This window comes from Bidens hawaiensis, unplaced genomic scaffold (assembly GCF_021521415.1).
Source record: "Bidens hawaiensis isolate Kalapana, Puna unplaced genomic scaffold, B.hawaiensis_p1.1 tig00015446_1, whole genome shotgun sequence".
NCBI lineage: Eukaryota > Viridiplantae > Streptophyta > Magnoliopsida > Asterales > Asteraceae > Bidens > Bidens hawaiensis.
In genome coordinates, this window is record NW_027492378.1 from 219,973 (window position 1) to 242,426 (window position 22,454).

The window sequence follows — 22,454 nt, forward strand, 5'->3', positions numbered from 1 at the left end:
TCCCTTCTTTTTTGAACGGTTGTTTGGACTAACGGGTTGTTGACCCACCAATCATCTTCATTCCATCCTCGGGAGGAAGCCTGCCATATGTGGCCCCCCCCACAAGTTTTTTTTGTCACATGTGGCACTTGAACCCAAGACCTCCTTCCTTTTAAATTGAAGTCACCCGCTTTTGAAACTTACTAACTTTTTCACACGATAAGACCTTTGAGGTTAGGACCATCAGACTTTTCTAACTCTAAGCATCTCTCAATTTCTCACGTATCTAATCAGTCATTTAGATGGCTTCAAACGCAACATTGCTACCACCTAGTCTGTACCAAGTGATGTCACCAAATAGATTGAGTTTGTGCACTTTCTTGGTATAACATCACATATGGAGGCACTTCGATGCTTGCATGATAGGTTTTATACGAAAGCTCTACCAAGTGATATAATCTATCCTAACTTCCCATGAAGTTAAAAACGCATACTCAAAACATGTTTTAAAGAGACCATACTTTTTTTTTCCGATATCTGTTTATGGGTGGTGTGTGTACTTGTTAAAGTTTGTCACAACCACACACGACATATATTGACACTTATGTCATGTCACGATCTTTCAAACACATGGCATTCAATCTGAAGAGTAGGACTCACGAATTGCCAAGAAATGTCTGCTTACTTGGTAACATAACACTTAGTCTTCTTATTAGTTCAATTACCAAATACTTGGTAAGATACACCCCCTTCCACTTAGAATTCTCCAATGTTAGATCTTCTAATAAGGTATATGGTGCTTAATTTTGACTTGCAAATACACGAGACACTTTTTAACGCACTTTCACAATGTCTTGTTTATGCCAATCACCAATGTCCGAATTTTAAATCCTTATACAATGGAATTGTTTGATGTGAGAACCTCATCAATAAGAAGTTATTTTGCCTCACAAGTACGTGCTCGTATATCTACATCACCTAGCCATATTGACTTTTCTCATGAGATTATTATACACCAAAACTTTATGTTGACGTGCGAGGCTAGGCTGTGGCTATCTTTCGCCACCTTTTCATCTTGCAAAGCTTAACTTTGAACTTCCTAACTTAACAAAACTTCACACTGGTGTATTAATGTTTTGCCCTTAGACTAGCTCAACAACCGCATTTTCATTGTCCGTGACAATAGCACATAGGGATGAGCAAATTAAGCCCTCCAATTACATTGTTTTGGTTAGATTAGTCGACTCTATAACCTTAAAAATGATTAGTTGAAACCACCATAATGGTCAGTTATGGTTATTGACCCAAAACCGCTCCAAAGTAACCTATACACACCTGTTACACATTTCATATTCATAATAATTTCTTCTACCAACCACAAGATGCGGTGAACGTAAACATCACAATTCACAACTAGAATCATAAACAATGAATCGGTAGTCCCGGTAAGAATAATAAAAGAAACGAACATAACGACTAAACTTTAATAATATCTTAATTATTAATAATATTATCGTCACACACTCACACTCAGAAAAAAGAAGGATAATATTATATTTGTAAAAAAATCCTGGTTCCAAGAAACTCAAAGGTCTGCAACTGAATTCTGTTATGGCTAGGGTTATGGCCACGGCTTCTCTAACGTCTTTCGTTCGTTCGTCAACCTCTAAACCTCTCATTAGCTCTCGTTTCTGCCGCCTCCGGCCATTCTCCTCCCACTTCCGCCTCCGGCCATCTCTCCTCCGCCGTTACTCCGTCACCGCCTTCTTTTCCGATCAACCACAATCTCCCTCTTCAACGACAATCGAAGCCAATCCTCTTTTGCAGGACTTCGATTTCCCTCCGTTTGACGTTATCGACGCCTCACATGTGCGCCCTGGAATGCGTGCCTTGTTAAGCAAGCTGGTAAGTGTAGTTGTGTTTTATTATTATTACTTATTCCAGTTATTAATAGTATTGAGAGTTGATTATCGATATCAGGACAATGATTTGACGGAATTAGAGAAGACGGTGGAACCGTCGTGGTCAAAGCTAGTGGAACCCTTGGAGAGGATAGTCGATAAACTGAGTGTTGTTTGGGGAGCTATTAATCATTTAAAAGCCGTTAAAGACACTCCTGAGCTTCGTTCAGCCATTGAAGAAATTCAGGTATCCCTCCCGAGCTCTAGTTCGCCTCATGAGTCGTTTTTTTTATCGCTCGGATTTGGCTTGTTTATCATTTCTTATATACGCTTTTAATTATTTCTTTTATGTATTTTGAGAAAAAAAACATTAAACAAGCCTACTCAGCTTGAGCAGTGTGAAATTAATACAAGACTCGGGCTATGGTACAATAACTAAACGAGCTTTATTTGAGGATCGGGCTCAGCTCAAGCTCGAAAAAGCTCGGCTAGTTTGAAGCTTTTTTATCCATCTGATCTCGAGTAGCGCATGAGTGGCTAGGCTCGTTTGCACCCCTATTCCTAATTTGCTTTCTGTTAGGTCGATTCCACAGTTTATAAGTATCAAGCTGTGTATGTATTTATGCATCTATTTTGTTTGATTGTTAGGGCATGTTTTAGGTTTTGATGTCTTGATCTTACTCGAATTTGTATGCAGCCTGAGAAAATCACATTTGGCTTGAAATTGGATCAGAGTAAACCAATTTATAACGCCTTCAAGGCTATGAAGGAATCGTCAGACTGGGAAATGTTAAGTGATGCGCGTAAACGTATAGTTGAATGTAAGTACCATCAAATTCTTATGTTTGATAGATAAAATTAACTTGAGTTTACTTTTGAGTGTTTGGCATCTTTCTGCAACTTGATTACACATGCAGCATCAATAAAGGATGCTGTTCTTAGTGGTATCTCACTTGAAGATGATGAAAGAGAAGAGTTTAATAAAATTCAACAGGTTGTTGAATTCATAGGTTTATTACTTCAAGCATTTGGCTATTGATATTTACCTCAACTTTATTTTTAAATCTTATGCATCGTAAAATGCTTATAAATGCTGCAATGTTCTTAGTTGTTGTTGCAAGTACTTTATTATTGGCTAAAATCATAAACCTTATACTTAATTTCAGGAGTTAGCAAAACTTTCCAAAAGATTTGGGGAAAATGTTCTCGATGCCACAAAGAAATTTGAAAAATTAATTACTAATAAGAGCGAAATCGAAGGTTTACCAGCTACTGCTCTTGGATTGGCTGCACAAATAGCCACATCAAAGGTTAAAAAAGAAAACTATATATTTGCATTTACATTAGTTCATCCAAATTAGCACAAAAGCATCAACTTTTTCTTTGTTAATACCTTTTTTAACTGATTTAGGGTCATGAAAATGCGACTGCGGTAAATGGGCCATGGATGATAACATTAGATGGGCCAAGTTTTATGTCCGTTATACAACATGCTAAGAATCGGGCTTTGCGTGAGGAAATATACCGCGCTTATGTAACTCGTGCTTCAAGTGGAGATTTGGATAATACTTCGGTTATTGACCAAATTTTGAAGCTTAGGTTAGCAAAGGCTAAGCTGCTTGGTTATAATAACTATGCAGAGGTTTAAATATTTCTTTTTGACAATTTAAGTTGCTATTTTGCATATATTATTGCTTATATTTTAGAATTAATTGTTAGTTAAGCATGGCTACCAAGATGGCAACTGTTGATAAAGCAGAAGAGCTTCTTGAAAAGCTGAGGAGTGCTTCTTGGGATGCTGCAGTTCAAGGTAATTATTTGCTTTTATTGATATTGTTTTAATTTTTCAAAAATTATGCTTTTACATATTGTAGATATGGAGGAGCTCAAGGAATTTTGCAGAAGTCAAGATGCACCTGAAGCTGATGAGTTGGCACACTGGGATATTAGCTTTTGGAGTGAAAGACTAAGAGAGTCAAAATATGAGATAAATGAGGTTCTTTTTCTCTAGTTTCTGTGATATCCACTTAAGAAATCCAAAGTATAAGTTTTAATTCTTATTTTTTTTCTCATAAAGTGAATATTGGACATGTATGTGAATTTTACAGGAAGACTTACGACCTTACTTCTCATTGCCTAAAGTTATGGATGGCCTTTTTAACCTTGTGAAGATGCTATTTGACATTGATGTTGTACCAGCTGACGGTTTAGCACCAGTAAGATAACATATAACTAACTTCTTCTTTTTAGTTAGATCATAGATCGCTTGCGAGTTGCTTCATAGATGCGGTTATTTTGTAGGTTTGGAACAGTGATGTAAAATTTTACTGCATCAAAGATTCAACAGGGGCACCTATTTCATATTTTTACTTTGATCCATATTCTCGGCCATCTGAGAAAAAAGGTGGTGCATGGATGGGCGAAGTTTTTGCACGAACCTGTGTATTCTCACATGATAAAACCTCTGTTAGGCTACCTGTTGCTCATATGGTGTGCAATCAAATGCCACCTGTTGGTGACAAGCCAAGCCTTATGACTTTCCGTGAGGTATGCATTTAATTAGAAAAACAATTATTACATATTGCAACTTTTACAGCGGTGTGATATATCATCTGGTTTCTCAGGTGGAGACTGTATTCCATGAGTTTGGTCATGCACTTCAACATATGCTAACAAAACAAGATGAGGGTCTTGTTGCTGGTATACGTGGCATAGAGTGGGATGCTGTTGAATTACCTTCACAATTCATGGAAAATTGGTGTTACCATTGGTATTAATTTGCAGATTCTAATGTCAATTTTAGTCATTATTGATATACTTTAATGCACTCTAATTTATATGAAAATATGATTCCTTAAATAACCATCACAGGGATACCCTGATGAGTATTGCCAAACACTACGAAACTGGAGAGTGTCTTCCTGAAGACATATATCAGAAGCTTCTTGTTGCCAGAACTTTCCGTGCGGGTACTATGAGTCTTCGTCAGGTTAGCTTAACAGTCATTACTTAGCAGGGTGCACTGTTATGTTTTTTTAGCAATACCTATATCAAGTATCTTTTGCATATTTATGATAATAAAATGTGTATTTATTGTCGTATCAACTGTGTTTGTTGTTTAGTACCTATATTAAGTATCTTTCGCATATTTTCATCAAAATAATGTGTATTTAGTGCCGTATCAACATAAGCTAAATGTGGTATATCGTGTTATGCTTTAGCTTCATTGGGTCAAACGGGTAATGTGAAAAATAACTTAAAAAGCAACATCTCAAATGGGTCAAAACGCTTGACATGCCCATTTTGCCACCTCTAATAGCAGGTCAGTATAGAAAATGATATGAGATTTCATTTTCATACATGTTATTTTGTAGCTCAAGTTTGCAACCCTTGACTTGGAGCTGCATAGTAAGTATGTTCCCGGTGGACCCGAATCTATCTATGATGTTGACCAAAGAGTCGGTCAAAGAACTCAACTGATTCCTCCACTCCCAGAGGACCGGTTCCTTTGTGGTTTTAGCCATATTTTTGCAGGTTGGTTTTCATAAAAATCACTTTCATTTAGTACCAGTAATGGAACAAGTCTTATTGGATAATTATTCTATCTTTTATTTTTTTCCTTTAATGGTTAATAACAGGTGGATATGCTGCTGGTTACTACAGTTACAAGGTATTAATTATTAGTTGTTCTTTTTAACTCATCTTCATGGATTTTTTTACAGTGAATTGTGATGATTTAATATCATATTTTGCAGTGGGCTGAAGTATTATCTGCAGATGCTTTTTCAGCATTTGAGGATGCTGGGTTAAATGATGATGAGGTATAATGATTAATGGTGTTTGTGAAATTGTATATGAATTACTCTTCTTTTAATAACTCATAATTAAGGAAAGACAATACATATAAAGATGCTTTATGGTTTTGGATTAAAATTGCTTTGTATACAGGCATTAAAAGAGACGGGATACAGGTTCCGGGACACTGTACTTGCTCTTGGAGGTGGAAAAGATCCATTAGAGGTTATGAATATAATATTTTTCTATAAATAATATTTGATCATGCCTTTTTGTATAATTTTGTGATTTGATATGCAGGTTTTTATCGAGTTCCGTGGGCGTGAACCGTCTCCCGAGCCCTTGTTGAGGCACAATGGCTTATTACAGACAACTGTATGAACATTTAGTGATATACTGCACATAGTAGATTTGAACTTGCTGAAAGGAGCCAAAAGTTTTAAGGTGCATTCAAGAAAAACAAAATTATTTTTGTTATCCATGATAAAATCCTGATGTATTTATAGCCAAGATATACGCGACTTCACAATGCTATGAAATCCTGACTTTTATAGGTTACACATCAAAATCGGTAATTTCATCCATTGTTTTTAGAAACTAGTTATATATGAAAATAATTATTTGAACAAGTTTTTGTACCCGCGTGCTGCGACGCTGGGGTGCGTTTGTGTGTTTACACGTCGTGGATGTTCCGGATGTAAAAAGGAGACAGACAACGGCTCCCGTTAGATCAGTGGAAAGCCTTATTATAGAGGGGAGGAGGGGTAGAGGTAGACCCAAATTGACTTAGGATGAGAGGATTAGGCGTGATTTGCTAGAGTTGCACCTCTCTGAGGACATGATCGAGGATAGGAGTTCTTGGATACGTAGAATTAAGGTTAAAGACCTTTAGAATGACAGGCTATTATTATTACTATCCCTTTTGCTATTGCTATTGCTATTGCTATTGCTATTGCTATTGTGGTGGGTGTTGTGGTTGTTAGTATTACTATCGTTCTTACTATTAATTCTACTTTTAGAATTATTATTTTATACTTATTATTATTTACTAAATTCTACCGTGTGTTGTGTTTTTAGTTTACCTATAGTGAAATGTTGAATTCAACAGACTAATATCATAGTACTGTACTACTGTAGTTGATTGTATATACATATATATAAATATTATCTGTATATCTATTTACTTTTGAGTTGGGGGTCTCGCCGGAAGCAACCTCTCTATCTTTAGGGATAGAGGTAAGGTGCGCCTACATCTCACCCTCCCCAGACTCTATTTATGATAGCCTAGGCTATTTGTGGTGGGAAATACTGGGTATGTTTGATTGATTGATTTGATTGATGGATGTTTCGGATGTATTCTCGGTTGGTCAAAGGAAAAAGGAAGATAATACATATACATAAATAACCTATACGTAATAATAGCCTGCCTCTTTCCCTTCACGGGCTCAAAATTAAAAGTGAAAACTATCAATAACATAACTTCATTGCATTTAGATACACTTGCATAAAAAAAGATATGAAATGCTACCTTCTCTTTATACGTGGCAAAGCAATGTCACAGTAATAATATTTTGTCAATCGTTGATCAATAACTCATTCCATATATGTCAAAGCTAAGTCTAATAACTCTTAAAAAAAGATGATAACAATACACATTTGTATACCAAGAGATATTCAATTAGACCACACATTCAAATGTACAACTATGGCTATGTTGACATCAAGTCAACTGCAATATTTCTGACTCTCACTAAACAAACACAAAACTAAAAGTATTATATATCATGAGGGCCTGTATTAATCTGTAATCATTTCTGGAAGGAAACTACATCGTATAAACATTGCCTCAACTACCCTCGCAATCATAATCTGCACATTGATTGGTAATGAGCAGTTAACAAAAACTCAGTAAACGAATTTGCAGAGAACTCGAAATTTGCATTAGACTTGATTAAAAAGTAATTGTTTTTATAAAAAGATCGTAAGAAAACCGAACATGAAATAAAAATTGAACCAAGCTTTTGCGGGCAATAGAGGATCAAAGGATCAGTTATGTTGTCACTGATAAACCAAATTTGGATTTGTTGGACCGTAACTAAACAGCGGTTCATCCAAATCTGTTGCAACTGCAATTGCGGTTGCGATTATCAAAATCACCATCTGGATTGCCCAACAAAGATACATATAAGGTCTTGATAAACCGAGTTTGGTCAACACTCACTCTATCATCATCGGCTCTTCAGATTATTGTCACAAAGTCCGACACGCATACACCAAAGCAAAAGGCCCCAACCAATTAATGGTTTTAAACACAACACATATAATGGATCAAAGTAATCAAACCAAACACTGTACATGTTCATGAAATTTAAACTATAATACGCATATACTAAAGCATAAATGTAAACCCACAACTGGAATTGCATAGAGCCCCTATAAGCAATCAATTCATGTTTTTAAACATTGAACGGTGCAAACTCATTGATAAGATCATCAATATCAAAAACCCTAATTCACGAAACAAATCTGACCAAGTGGTGAGCCTTGAAATCAATTAAATTTGAGTATTTCACAATAATGGGGGGGGGGGGGGGGGGTTGTAGAATAATCGTACCTACAAATCATGGTTGACAGGCGAGTCGGCGACAACTATCTCCACCGTTGCAGCAGTAAATCATCAGCCGGAAAATGAGAAGTTTGATGGTTAACGTCACATCCTTCAATCACCACCGCTAACAAACTCAACCGATTACTCTAACACCGTCGAATAAATTATATGACGATTTGAAAGATGGAAGCGAAGAAGTGGAGTAGCCTCTGATAGACACAGCTCAAGTTTAGAAGGAAAACAGAGCCACACGTTGTTAACAAAGGGAGGTCAGAGGTGTAAAAGTAAGGCATAGGAAGTTAACTACCCACATGAGAACCAAATTACTTTGTAAGCGTCTGAGAAAGCTATACGTTAGTTTCATTAACAGTGATACTTGTGAGATAACGATCATTGCTTTTTAATATATATATATAGGGAGGGATATTTTGAGAACCATGTTCGAGTTTTAAGAACTTAACAACTTCAATTCTAGGCCATACATTTAATTAAATGGATTGAAATATGTGGTTGAGATTAAATCTGGCAAAAAAATCAAAGTTGGAGAGAGAATAAATATGTAAGTGGTTACACTAACTTTTACGTCCATTACATATGTGTAAAAAGTCGACTCGGTGCGTAAAAAATTGTGTAATTTTTTTACGTGTATGTAACTTACATATATTACGCATGTGTAAAAAAAAAATTCGAAAAAAAAAATCGTTACACTGAGTTCTTTCGAGTTCTTAAAACTCAAAGGGGTTTTTAATTGAAATTTCCCATATATATATATATATATATATATATATATATATTAATAGAACTTATATATAGCACAGATTGTTTACATTGTAATTATCATTTATATTGATCCCTTCCTATAATTATGGAATTGCCATTGTAAATTATTATTATTATTATTATATACTATGGAAATAGAAGAGATGGCCATCGAGCCAATTACTGTGACATACCAATTCTATTATGGTATCATGAGTCAGCCCTTCCAAACCCTAATACTGCCGCTATCCTCCTCATCTCTACTCTCATTATTCCGACCATTCTCTCCCTCTCTTCATCATGGACTCCAAGCTACACCCCGATGTAACCGTAACAAACATCAAGAATTTCATTCCCATCACGTTAGAGATGGAATCCGGCCAATACGCATCCTGGTCCGAACTCTTCCGGATCCACTGCAAAGCCTTTCTTGTATACGATCACCTAACCACTAAAATACCTCCGGTCACATCCTCTAAAAGACGCTGCTGATCCCAAAAGCATCCCACTGTCTCCTCTCGATTCTTGGGAGCGGATTGACGCTATTGTTCTCCAATGGATCTATGGTACAATCTCAACCGACTTACTAAACACAATTCTCCAAACCAACACCACCGCCTATGACGCATGGACGGCGCTCGGGGATATCTTCAAAGATAATAAGGCCTCCCATGCCGTTTATCTTAAAAATAAATTTGCTAATACTCGCCTCGATAACTTCCCTTGCATGCATGCATTCTGTCAAGAAATCAAGACCCTTGCGGATCAACTCGCTAATGTCAATGCACCGGTCTCCTCAGACGACATGGTTTTGCAACTCATCACCGGGCTCAACGAACAATTTGAGGGTATTGCTATGGTCCTTCAACAGTCCGACCCACTACCTAGCTTTTATGTCGCTCGCGAAAAGCTTGTTCAAGAGGAAACTAGGAAATCCCGCATGGCAGCCGCATCGGCATCTGTAGCCGGAACCGCCCTATACACCACCACTTCTAAATCTAACCAACACCAACCTTTAGATAATCGGTCAGACTCAAACACGGAAAGAGGACGAGGTCGTGGTCGTTCGCGAGGTCGTGGATGCGGCCGACAACAGTGGGGCCGTGGACGAGGATCTGGACACTCTAGTAATGGATATTCTGCTCACAACAATTATTATCCTTTTGGCCCTAATCACAACCAACATTCAGCAAACTGGGCTCCATGGGCCGCACCTACCCATCAACCTCCTTGGCCCACTCCACCAGCTCCCTATCCAACAGCCCCTAGGCCCATCGATAACGGTAATGGATTACTTGGTCCAAAACCCGCCCAAGCTTACTCCACTGCCTACACTCCAACTAATATAGAGCAGGCCCTCTACACCATGTCGCTTAATCCGCCCGAGCAATGGCATGGATACCGGAGCAACATCGCATATGACCAACAACCCCGGTAATTTTAAATCATTTTTTAATAATAGCATTTTACATAACATCATTGTCGGGGATGGCATGACTATTCCGGTTAATGGACAAGGCCACCAAAACTTACCCCCACCTTACCCACCTTTAAAACTAAATGATGTCATTTATGCCCCCAAATTAATTAAGAACCTTATCTCTGTACGTCGTTTAACCATTGATAATTGGGTTTCAATCGAATTTGACCCTTTTGGTTTTCTTGTGAAGGATTTCAAGACCCGGATCCCTATCCTTCGATGCAACAGCAGCGGTGATCTTTATCTGCTTCTTCCACCAGAGTCTACTCAATATACTTCACCTTCCACCTTTGCTGCTATCTCTCACAAGCTTTGGCATCAACTTCTTGGTTATCCAGGGCCGGACTTATTGCAATCTTTAAAACGTTCTCGTGTTATTTCGTTTACCAAGTTAAATAAGACTCTTTGTCAATCATGTGTACTTGGGAAACATGTTAAATTACCATTTATGCCGTCAACTAATTGCAGTTATTTACCTTTCAATATAATTCATAGTGATCTTTGGACTTCACCCGTGCTTAGCACCGGGGGTCATCGTTATAGTTTATTTTTGGATGATTTCACCAACTATTTATGGACCTACCCACTTGCTAAAAAATCTCAAGTCTTCTCTATTTTTTCCACTTTCTCTAATCAAGTAGTAACTCAATTTGAACGGAAAATCAAAACTTTTCAGTGCGATAATGGAACCGAGTACGTTAACTCATCGTTTAAACAATATTGCGATCGAAATGGCATGATTTTTCGTCTTTCCTGCCCTCACACCTCATCCAGAAACGGAAAGGCGGAACGCAACATCCGCTCGATTAACAACATGATCCGAACCCTTCTTTCTCACGCATCCCTCCCGGCATCCTTTTGGCACCATGCTCTATAAATGGCCACATACCTTATCAATATCCTACCTAGCAAAACTCATAACTTCAAAACCCCTACCGAACTCCTTTACAATCGCCTACCAACATATGATCACCTACGTGTTTTTGGCTCACTTTGTTATCCTCTTCATCCCTCCACTCTTATTCATAAACTTGCTCACCGCTCTAACCCTTGTGTATTTCTCGGATACCCAACTCACCACCGTGGGTATAAATGCTATGATTTAAACACCCATCAAATCATTATTTCTAGACAAGTAGTTTTTGATGAAACCATATTCCCATATGCCAATAGTCCACCTTCAAATCCCTCCAATGACTTTCTGTCCACTCCACCCCATCGACATTTATGGTCACATGTTGACCTACATCCCACACCACCCTAGCCCAATTCAGCTCCCTCCCCCCTATCCGAACACTCAACCCACTTTACATACGGACACCCAGCTCACCACCTCACAAAATAGTTCACATCTCACCCCTAATCATCACCTTCAGACCCCTAGTTCCCCAACCAACCCACAATCACCAACCAACCCATCTACCACTCACCATACTTCGGCCCAAACCTCACTGCCACTTCCTACTACTCCCACCAATCCTAATATACCCACCCCCACCCCCACCGATCACTATTTTCCCCACTCCAACTAATCCTCCACCACAGGCCACCACTCGTACGATGCGTACTCGGGCGATGGATGGCATCACTAAACCAAATAAATTCTTAAACTTATCCGCTAACACCATTATCCCTATTCCAAAAAATCCTACCTTTGCATTATCCATACCAGAATGGCGTAACGCCATGAATGATGAGTTTAATGCTCTTATTAAGAATGAGACTTGGGAACTTGTACCCCGTCACCCGCAAATGAATGTGATTCGTAGCATGTGGTTATTCAAACACAAGTTTAACTCTACTGGAAAACTTGAACGCTACAAAGCGAGACTTGTATGTGATGGACGCTCTCAACAAGTTGGGATTGATTGCGGGGAGACCTTTAGCCCGGTGGTTAAACCGTCGACTATTCGCACCGTTTTATCGATTGTGTTATCCCGTTCTTGGGCAATACACCAACTAGATGTGACCAACGCATTTCTACATGGTACTTTAAATGAGACGGTCTATATGTATCAACCGATGGGGTTTCGTAACAAGGAATATCCGGATCACGTTTGCCGGCTTAAAAAATCCTTATATGGTCTTAAACAAGCGCCTCGGGCTTGGTATCAACGATTCACAAATTTTGTTTTACGCTTGGGTTTCCAATAAAGTCGGTGTGACAGTTCTTTGTTTATTCTCAACCATGGATCTGAGTCTGCATATCTTCTTTTATATGTTGATGACATCCTCCTCACTACCTCCTCGGATGTTCTTCGTCAACATCTTATGCAAAACCTGGCACAAGAATTTGCCATGAAAGATTTAAGTCCCCTTAGCCACTTTCTTGGGATTTCGGTCTCTAGAACTGGCGACGATATGTTCCTCTCTCAAACCATCTATGCTCAAGATATCGTTAAACATGCCGGCATGCAAAATTGCAAGCCTGTAGCAACACCGGTTGACACACTCGGGAAACTAAGCGCTAAATCGGGCACCCCGTTTAAAGATCCCACTCTTTATCGTAGCATGGCCGGGGCCCTGCAGTACCTTACATTCACACGCCCGGATATTAGCTATGTCGTGCAACAAATCTGCATGCATATGCATGCACTTATGACGGGTCACTGGGACACCTTAAAACAGATCGTTCGCTACATTCATGGTACGGTACATTATGGATTGACATTGGGAAAAACCATCAATCCCTCTTTACTTGCCTACACCGATGCAGACTAGGCTGGTTGCCCAAATACACGTCGGTCCACTTCTGGGTATTGCGTTTACTATGGGACGAACCTCATCTCTTGGTCTTCTAAGCGTCAACCCACCGTTTCTCGTTCTAGTGCTGAAGCAGAATACCGCGGGGTCGCCAATGTGGTTGCCGAAATTTGTTGGTTGCGAAACCTTCTTTTGGAACTTAACCGACCATTACAACATGCTACTTTGGTCTATTCTGACAATGTCAGTGCCGTTTATCTCTCCGGGAACCCTGTTCAACATCTGCGAACGAAACACGTTCAACTTGACATTCACTTTGTCCGCGAACAAGTTCAAAAGGGCCACGTACGGGTCTTCCATGTTCCTACCTCGTATCAGATTGCCGACATTTTTACCAAGGGTTTACCGCGCACTCTGTTTGAAGATTTCAGATCCAGTCTTAGCATCCGGTCTCCTCCAGGTTTGACTGCGGGGGTGTAATAGAACTTATATATAGCACAAATTGTTTACATTGTAATTATCATTTATATTGATCCCTTCCTATAATTATGGAATTGCCATTGTAAATTATTATTATTATATATACTATGGAAATAGAAGAGATGGCCATCGAGCCAATTACTGTGACATACCAATTCTATTATATATAATTGTGCTATATGATAAATAAATGAAGTTTGGCAATAGGATTTAACACTGGTAAGAATAAGTTTAGCCGACATAGCATCAAAATGGAGTTTTTGGATCCAAATAGAGCCCCATGTCTTCTGGGGATCCTTTGCACATGAGCTGTCCACGAGCCAATGTAAACAATTGGAGTTCGTGAGAAGGCTAATGGATGGTCGGAACCAATGTGCTTCCTGTTAAGGCAATGCCATGAGAACTTTTTTAGTCACGTGTGGTCAAACCCAAACCTGAAGTGGGTTTAGAAAGAAAAACCAAAGATGGTTAATGGTTATGGGCGATGTCTACAGTGTACGTCAAGTCGCCAAGCGATTACCACAAACCTTTTAGTTAAATTGTGACATTCGTCAATTTCGGGTCTTGTTTGTATTCGTTTTTGTATTTATTTATTATGTAAACCGACCCGATTTGTAAACCGAAGCTTATGTTATAATCAAAATAATGTATTTATGTTACAATATTGTTTCACACTTGTTGGGTCTTGAAAACATCCTACCTTTATTTTTATTTTTATTTATTTATTTTATTTATTTTATTATTATTTTTTTGTTGTTGTTTTGTGTTGATCCATTTTGCATGAAAACTCTTGTGTCTCACACCCATATTTGACCACCAACATTACCCTATATATACACCACCTTTCCTCTTCATTTTCCCTTGCTACAACTCAAAAAAAAAAAAAAAAAACTCTCTCATACATAAAAGATTCAAGGTTATCTTCTTAAGTGTTCTTGAAGGTTTTTAGTCTTTCATCTTAATTAGTTTATGTAGCCTTATTAATACTTGTTTATGGTTGTGCAACATATATATAATATACACCCCTTGTTTACCTTTGGTAGTTACTTCTCCGATTCCGGTCGGTGAGGTTTCGGACCTCATAAGGCAAGGCTTCATGAAGGACTTCGTGTCTTTGATATATATACATCTATATAACTTGTTCATACATATTAATCTTGCTTATTTTAGTTTGTTGGTCATGTTTACAAGTTCCATGGTTATGGGTTTTTAAGAGTCTATGCTTCGGTTTAACCGTAAATAGCTCTAAACTGTAAACCGAACTTTGTTACTAGTTTTGTTAAATAATTGTTTAAACATGCTTATTGTTAGATCTAAGTTTCTAAAATCATTTTTACAAATTCTATGGTTATGGTTTTGTAGAATCTTACCTCGGTATTAACCCGAAACATGATTCGAACCGAAAACCGAACTTTTGTTTAAAGACTTTATTGTTAACTTTTGGTTGTAAAACTTAAAGTATTTTTTTTATTTGTACATTATTATACAAGTTCTTTAGTGGTTGGACATGTGGAAACCAAACCTATTCTTACTCGCTTAAGACACACAAGTGTGTTTTTTTAGCCATCAAGACTTGTATATTTCTTTAAAAATAGTTATAAATTAATTTTTAAATATTTTCTTAAGTACTTGGAAATGTTGGATCCAACTTGATCTCATAACAAAGTTTGGACCGACAAAACCGAACACTCGCTTAACGTGCGTTGTTAGTTCTAAAACAATGGAACTACATACTTGGTTAAGTCTTATTAAATTTTATTGAGTTATCTCATAACATTCAATATTTTGGAAAGTTGACTTTGAGTTTGACCAATTATCAAGACCCGAACCGACAACCCGAACACTCGATAAAAAAAACCGTTTTAGTATCTTTATTCCAAAGGGATTTGCATTCTTGCATTTTACCCACCTTATTACTTAACATAGGTTGAGTAAATATTAAGGTTAGATACTTTAACCCGGTTTCGAGTAAACTTACATTTTTAAAGGGTTATTATTATAAATTCTTAAATAGTTACATTTTAAACCTTGAACTTTAATTATTTACATTTCTCAACATTTATTTTGTTTAAAGACCTTCAAGACAACCTTTCTAAATTCAAGACTTCTTTTCTTTTTAGGCATTGTGCGTTAAACTCGTCGTTCTGACAAATCTCCAAATTATCATCTTTCAAGTTTACTACTTGAAGGTGAGTACTTCATAACCCATTTTCCATCTTTTATTTTGGGGGTGATATTTCATACTTATTCAACAAAATGCTTTATATTTGAATCTTAAACCACAAACGTAGTTGTATACTTTACCTAAATAATTGCTCGATTTGGTGTTCCATGCTTATATGTCTATGTGTTTATCGCTTTTGGTTGGTGGAACTGTAAAATCCTAGACTATTTGGCATCCCCTTATAGCAAGGTGTCGTTAACGTAATGCAATTAACGATAACTATAAAATCCTAGACTATTTGACATCCCCTTATTGCTAGGTGTCGCTAATGTGTTTAGCGATATCTATTTATCCAAATTACCACTTTTATTTATCGTTTCGTATGCAAGTTTTGTGGCTATCTTTATTATATACTAATATGATTAAACTTATGAATTGCTCACCAACCTTTGTGTTGACAAACTTTATTTTATGAAATGTTGCAGGTTTGCATCTTGGTTGATTTATGATTTTGAAGAAAACGACATCAAAGACCTTAGGATATTAGTAAAAATGAACAATATCAAATTTGCCATATTTTGTGATATCTTGTTTATGGTTATTTTATAGATAATTGTTATGTGACATTTTCGATGTTGTGAAATGAAATGAGTTTATTAAACACTGTCACTTTAATTAGTGTCATGTGCTTATGGATAATCGTTACACCTCGGCATGTTCCGCCGCCTTTGTCGGGGTGTGGCATAAATGCTCTTAAGTGTGTTATAGATAGTGTAAATTGTGTATTGTATTGATGATTGCAATTAGGGTTTTACAAGAGAATCTAACTACTCTGATAAAAAATATACTAATTTGTGCCACTTGTCACTCTCACAACCCTTCTCACCCTTTTAAAACCCATTTTCATTATATTGTTCATTTTCGGATCCAGCGTGGATAACTACCCGGCCCAGACGTTGTATTTTGGATCTTTAAATTGTTATAACCAAGTTTTAATTCAACATATATGTAACCCCTTTCCAATTACAAACCCTAGATAATGCCTTTTCAGACAAAAATTCTCAGATTTTAAAGGTAAAAGTAAAAGTCTTCAGTAACATACTTTCCATTGATTTTGTTTGGCGATTCGATTGATTTACAAATATTTTAGTAAACCCTAACCTCGAAATATTAGGGACTTTGAAGGGTTCGCTTTGATTAAGTAATCAACGATTTTAGCATCTTATGTTTTTACTTCAATGATAGGTATTAAATCGATTTGATTTTGTCTTCAAGAAATGTAAACCCTAAATATATATATATATATATATATATATATATATATATATATATTTGTTTGTTTGTTTGTTGTTTCCTTCAATGATTGATGTGTTTGCATTAGATCCTTGTGATGATTTATTTTTTTGGGTATTTCGTTTAAAAAGTTCTTAATCATGCTTGTTATGTGAACCCTCCAACCTTAATTTTAGTAGATTTTGTCAACTATAATTGTACTGTAAACTATCAGCAACTATGTTCAGTATGTGTTGTAATGCATATATGATTTCATACTTTTTCAAAATATATTTAATGGATCCGAATTTACTTTCAAACTTTGATTATATATAAAACCTTGATGATAAAATTTTATTTGCAACAAAATGGCGCAAAAAAGAGTTATAATGATCGCATTTCTCTCCCTGTTAATTTCTTACTTCGAAAAGTTAGGCATTTTTCATATTTTATACATACCTTGCATCTTTTTTTTTCTTTCTTCTAAAAAAATGTAATCTTTTGGGTGACTAATTTAATGGCAGCGCATGTAGAATGAGAATTTGCAAGAATCAAGGGAGCGGGTAGGGATGGGTTAGTATCATCTGGCTCTATAGCATCGAGTAAATGGCTCTATAGCATCGTGTAAAGCTTTCCATCCCGACCTTATGAAATTCACCATTTATTATATCCTTAGTAGGAAAGCGTGGAATAACTTGCTTGAAAACATAGTGAATTTTATAATTTTTATAAAAGTTAACTAAAACTCGTGCTCCCTTGATCATTTAATTGAGTTTTTTATGTTGGAAACTCTATCTCATAAGATAAAGGTAAGGTTTGCCTATATCTCACGTTCCCAATTCCCAGATACTGCTAATAGCAAATTTTGAAGCTTTTTATGTTGGAAATTTAATGAGAATTTTTTGGTGATTCATATTTCAAGTGTTTGGATAAACATGTCGTTGTTGCAAAGATTACCGAAAAGGGCTGTGGGATTTGATTGATTGGGTGAGTCTGCAGTGTATTCATAGAATTGTTCCTTGGATATTTCCTATAAGTTGGGGGCGGTTACGTCTTTCTTGCTGGACTTACGTAGGTTTTGGTTTATTAGAGGAATTTAAACCAATAAGTTGGAAGAAAGTGCATTATGTGAACAACAATTGTTGGACTCAAACAATTATTTATATTATTAGTTTTATTTTCACTTTATTATCGGTCCGTGTAATACACGGGTTCCAACCTAGTGAGTTATATACTTGGCTTATGTTTACAAAATACTATTTTTAACCCTTGTCTTATAACACTGTGTCTAATATTCCCCCGCAAGCTAAAGTTGGGGAACGGCCGATGGCTTGGAGCATAAAGCTATGAATTTCTGTTTGGAAGGGCTTTGTAAATATACCTACACCTTGATCTCTTGTTTTCATGAATCATACTTGTAATATTCATTTGCGACTTGTTCAATGTGTTTTACTCTAGCATGAAAAACCGGATTTGCATCAAGATACGTTGCTCCAAGGTTAACACGCCAAATAGTTGGGGCATCTTTTGTGTATGCTCCTAGCTCTTTTAGAAGCGTTTCTAGCCAAGTTATTTTGTGACGTTATCAGCTAGAGTCTTATATATAGCTTCTGTAGATAAACTAGAAATTGTTTTATGCTTTCGTACAATCCAAGAAATGAGTTTGGAACCCATGTATATGGCAACCACCCCCCCACCCCTCTAATGGATCGATGGTCATTTGGGCTGTTAGCCCAATCAGCATCCGAGAAGGCACAAAGAGACAAAGTTTCTTGCTGTTACGTATTAGGCCTGAAGATGAGTTGTGATGGATAATAGTCCATGATAAATAATGCCTAGTAGTGAAGGATACGTTTAGCAGCAGCCCAATGGTTTTCGTAAGGAGTGTGCATGTATTGGCATACTTTGTTGACAACAATTGTAATATCAGTCCAAGTTAGAATTACATATTATAGGGCTTAACAAGTTGACGATACTTTGTCAAATCAGGTAATAGAGGATTGTCACTAAGAGATAAAGGTTGAGAGGTGCTCATAGGAGCGGAGACCAGCATGTTGTATGAGATCATGAATTTACTTCTTTTGTGAAAGAACAATAATTATGCCTTGAGGAATAAATTCAATTCCGAGAAAATAGTATAGAGTATCAAGATTCTTGAGAACAAAGTCTTTGCTAAGCACTTGAATTACACGGTTAACTACAATTGTATTGTTCCACCAACTATGATATCATTCACATAAACAAGAATGTAAAGGACGGTTGTATCACTTTCGTAGATAATAAGGGAAGCATTCGTTTTCTAGCCACGGAAACCCAAGTTAGTTAAGGGCTTTTGATATACGATGAAACCAAGCACGTAAAGCTTGTTTTATCCTATAAAGAGATTTGTGCAGTATGCATACATGATTCAGGTGTTTAGGATTAACAAAGCCTTGTGATTATTTCAGATAGACTGTTTCAGTAAGATTCCCATGTACAAAAGGCATTTTGAACATCATTTAGCCTTGTTAATTTTGTTTCAGTTACGGTTCCAGGCCGACGATAGATTAGAAAAATCAATATTCCAACTGAAAAGATTTCTATGATGGTTTACTTGTTGAATATGAAGAGTATTTATTCTGAGGAAACCTCGGGATCCGCCAGTTCGTTTTAGGGGGAGATGGTAGGGACAGAGAACAAGTTAGGGGAAGTTTATGTGACTGATGTGTTGGAGCTTGAGGGGGCTTCAAGCCTTCAACAGGCTTTCAGGTTAACTGATGAGAATGTGGTGGCAACTAACGGAAGCTTAATGTTTATATTACATAGTACACTCAGGAGCGCAAACGATAGTATTCAAGGCATCGGAGTTGGAGGTTGTTGGTTTCATCGACCTTGGGTAGGTCAGGTCTCTATTGAAATCATAGGAGAGGAGACATGGGCAGTCCCGTTTAAGATTTTTTGTTTACTAAGTAATAAACCCTAGTCTAGTCTTTAGATATAGAGTAAATTGATATTTTGGCCCATATGGTTTATGCCTTAGCTCATTCAACACAAAATAGAATTTTTGAAAGAATGTGCTCCAAACGTTTATTTTTGCTAGCGGTTTTGACCAATGAGTCAAAAAAATTTTATTTTTGTTATATTATATTTCTTTTATTTTTTTATTGCTTTTATTTTATTGATATACAAAAACTTATTTAATTAACTAATTGGCTTATTTATTTTATAAATACGTTTATTTAATTATTTATTTATTTCGTTTCTTTCAATAAGTTATTACTTTTTACTTCTAATTTACAGATCTTTTAAGAGTTTTCTTAATTAATTAACCAAGTTATTTGTTTAACAAAGATGTAATTAATTTTGTTACGAGTAAGGTTGGGTATGGAATAAGTTCTTGAATAACCGGGTGTAAGAAAAACCTGGAATTTGAACTTTACCTGGTCTCTTTTCTTACCCACGCATCATGTATAATCTCAAACCGACCAGTAACTCCGTAAGCCGACAGGGCGCAATAGAGAGAGCCACTTACTAGATGCCAAACGAAACACGATGTGCTCACAACTCACTATCAATTACAAAAAAGGCTCGGTCTCGTTAGTTGCATCGCTCCTATCAATTGACACCTTACCAAGCTCCGCTAATTCAGTTGATACACACATTATTAAACACATACACAATATGAACTGCATGCTAAGAAAAAAAATAAATCATGAACCCATAATACGTTTTCATTAACCAAATGATAGTGTTTCCCCATTTACATTGATATATCATGTATTTTTTTACCATACTGCATTTTCTTACCATATTCCTAACTGTCATTATATTAATTAACTACCCCCATAACTAACTAATCAGGTATCCTCCTAATCACCAAAATCTTCTTCCATTCATCAGTCTATTTTGTTAATTCTTTACACATCTTCTACATCTGCAAAAAACCTCTAATCCCCTGCCTCTAACCTCATTCATTACACCCAGAATCTGCACATTAATGCATTCACATATATCATTATTCATATGTTATTCATTACCACCACTTGATGAAGACGACGAGTCACTCTCTGAGCTCGTCTCAGTGCTACTACCATCCTTCTCGATTTCAATCGGAGTGAAAACAGTCGACCCCATCTCATCCCCAATATCAACATCTTGGTCCACCACAGCCTCATTTCCTCCCGGAAAACCCAAATTAACCACCACCTCGTTGCTATTTCGCGTTATGAAACCATGCAGCCCCCAAAGCGTATCGTTATCAAGAAGCGCAATATCAAGCTCGAGTTCATCCCCTTGATGTTCCTCTAACTCTAACCCTAAAACCCCTTTCTTCACAATCTCAATTATCTGATTCATCCCCTCACGCCCTAACTTCAAACTCATCAACCTCGCCGCCAGCTCGGCTTTCTCTGCAGCCGTCATCTCCGGCTTCTTCAAAACCCTACCCATACCCACCGGTTTCTGGTTCCTCACACCCTTCTGACTACTTAAATCCCACATGTTTTCAAACAATAGCAAAAGCCGCTCAGCCATGATGTACACATTTGATCCCTTGCCATTATACACCATCGCATTTTCAAACGTTAATCTCACGTCCGAAGCGAATGATACCGGAGAATTGTACTCGTTTTTCGCTAGTTTCGACTTGATCGTACCGAGATCCATGGGTTTGTTAATAATGCTATGATAATCGAAAAGCTTTAAACCAACCGCATCCACCGGAGCGTTGAACACCCAACCGTGCTTGTGCTGCATCAATTTACCCAGTATTTGACTGCATTCTCGCATCTTCATCTTCCTCTTCTGCGCTTGTGTCATTCGAGCACAATGCTTCTTTGCTTCTCTCGCCGCCGGTACCGGATTCGTACGTTTCCGGCCAACGGCTTTTCCGGTAAACAGTGTCATGTTTGGTGTTGAAAAGAGCCGTTGCCGGAGGAACCGTACACGTTCAAGGTCGGAGATTAGGCGGGTTTTGAGGCTTCTAAGCTCGGTTCTAGTGTAGGAGCTGAGGCGAAATGTGACGTACCGGATGAAAGCAGGTTGTGGAGGAGAAGAGTACGGAAGGCGGCGTTGATGGCTAAAATTAGGGTTAGGGTTTTGGATGTTTTGAAATCTTGTGAAATCAAGATTATTAGTCATATAATAATAATAATAATAATAATCAGTTGACCGTGGGGCATTTCCGGCTGATAAAATCGCAGAGGCCATAATGAGGAAGGTTTTAGTGGAATGAATCAGAGAGCTTGTTTTAACTTCCGCCAACTAATCGCCAGCCGCCGGAATCCATGGGGTTTTGGACGGAAACTGGCCGAAATGAAGAATCGGTTGCAATGG

At 37.3% G+C, this 22,454-nt stretch overlaps 2 protein-coding genes across 2 annotated transcripts; one reads left to right on the plus strand and one right to left on the minus strand.

Moving 5' to 3' along the window:
• The first annotated feature begins 1,590 nt into the window (after positions 1 to 1,590).
• LOC143549152 (putative cytosolic oligopeptidase A) lies at positions 1,591 to 6,189 on the plus strand. The gene is made up of 17 exons (XM_077040130.1): positions 1,591 to 1,884; positions 1,960 to 2,127; positions 2,578 to 2,701; positions 2,798 to 2,874; positions 3,047 to 3,190; positions 3,292 to 3,522; positions 3,600 to 3,690; positions 3,755 to 3,876; positions 3,989 to 4,096; positions 4,182 to 4,427; positions 4,505 to 4,650; positions 4,752 to 4,869; positions 5,255 to 5,414; positions 5,519 to 5,550; positions 5,636 to 5,701; positions 5,829 to 5,900; positions 5,976 to 6,189. Exons 1-17 carry the CDS (start codon positions 1,591 to 1,593, stop codon positions 6,054 to 6,056), a joined length of 2,280 nt encoding a protein of 759 aa, XP_076896245.1. The 3' UTR covers positions 6,057 to 6,189.
• Positions 6,190 to 21,146: 14,957 nt separating this feature from the next.
• LOC143549153 (transcription factor GTE2-like) lies at positions 21,147 to 22,328 on the minus strand. Its single transcript, XM_077040131.1, has one exon. The coding sequence runs from the start codon at positions 22,326 to 22,328 to the stop codon at positions 21,147 to 21,149; it is 1,182 nt and encodes a 393-aa protein (XP_076896246.1).
• Between the last annotated feature and the right edge of the window lie 126 nt (positions 22,329 to 22,454).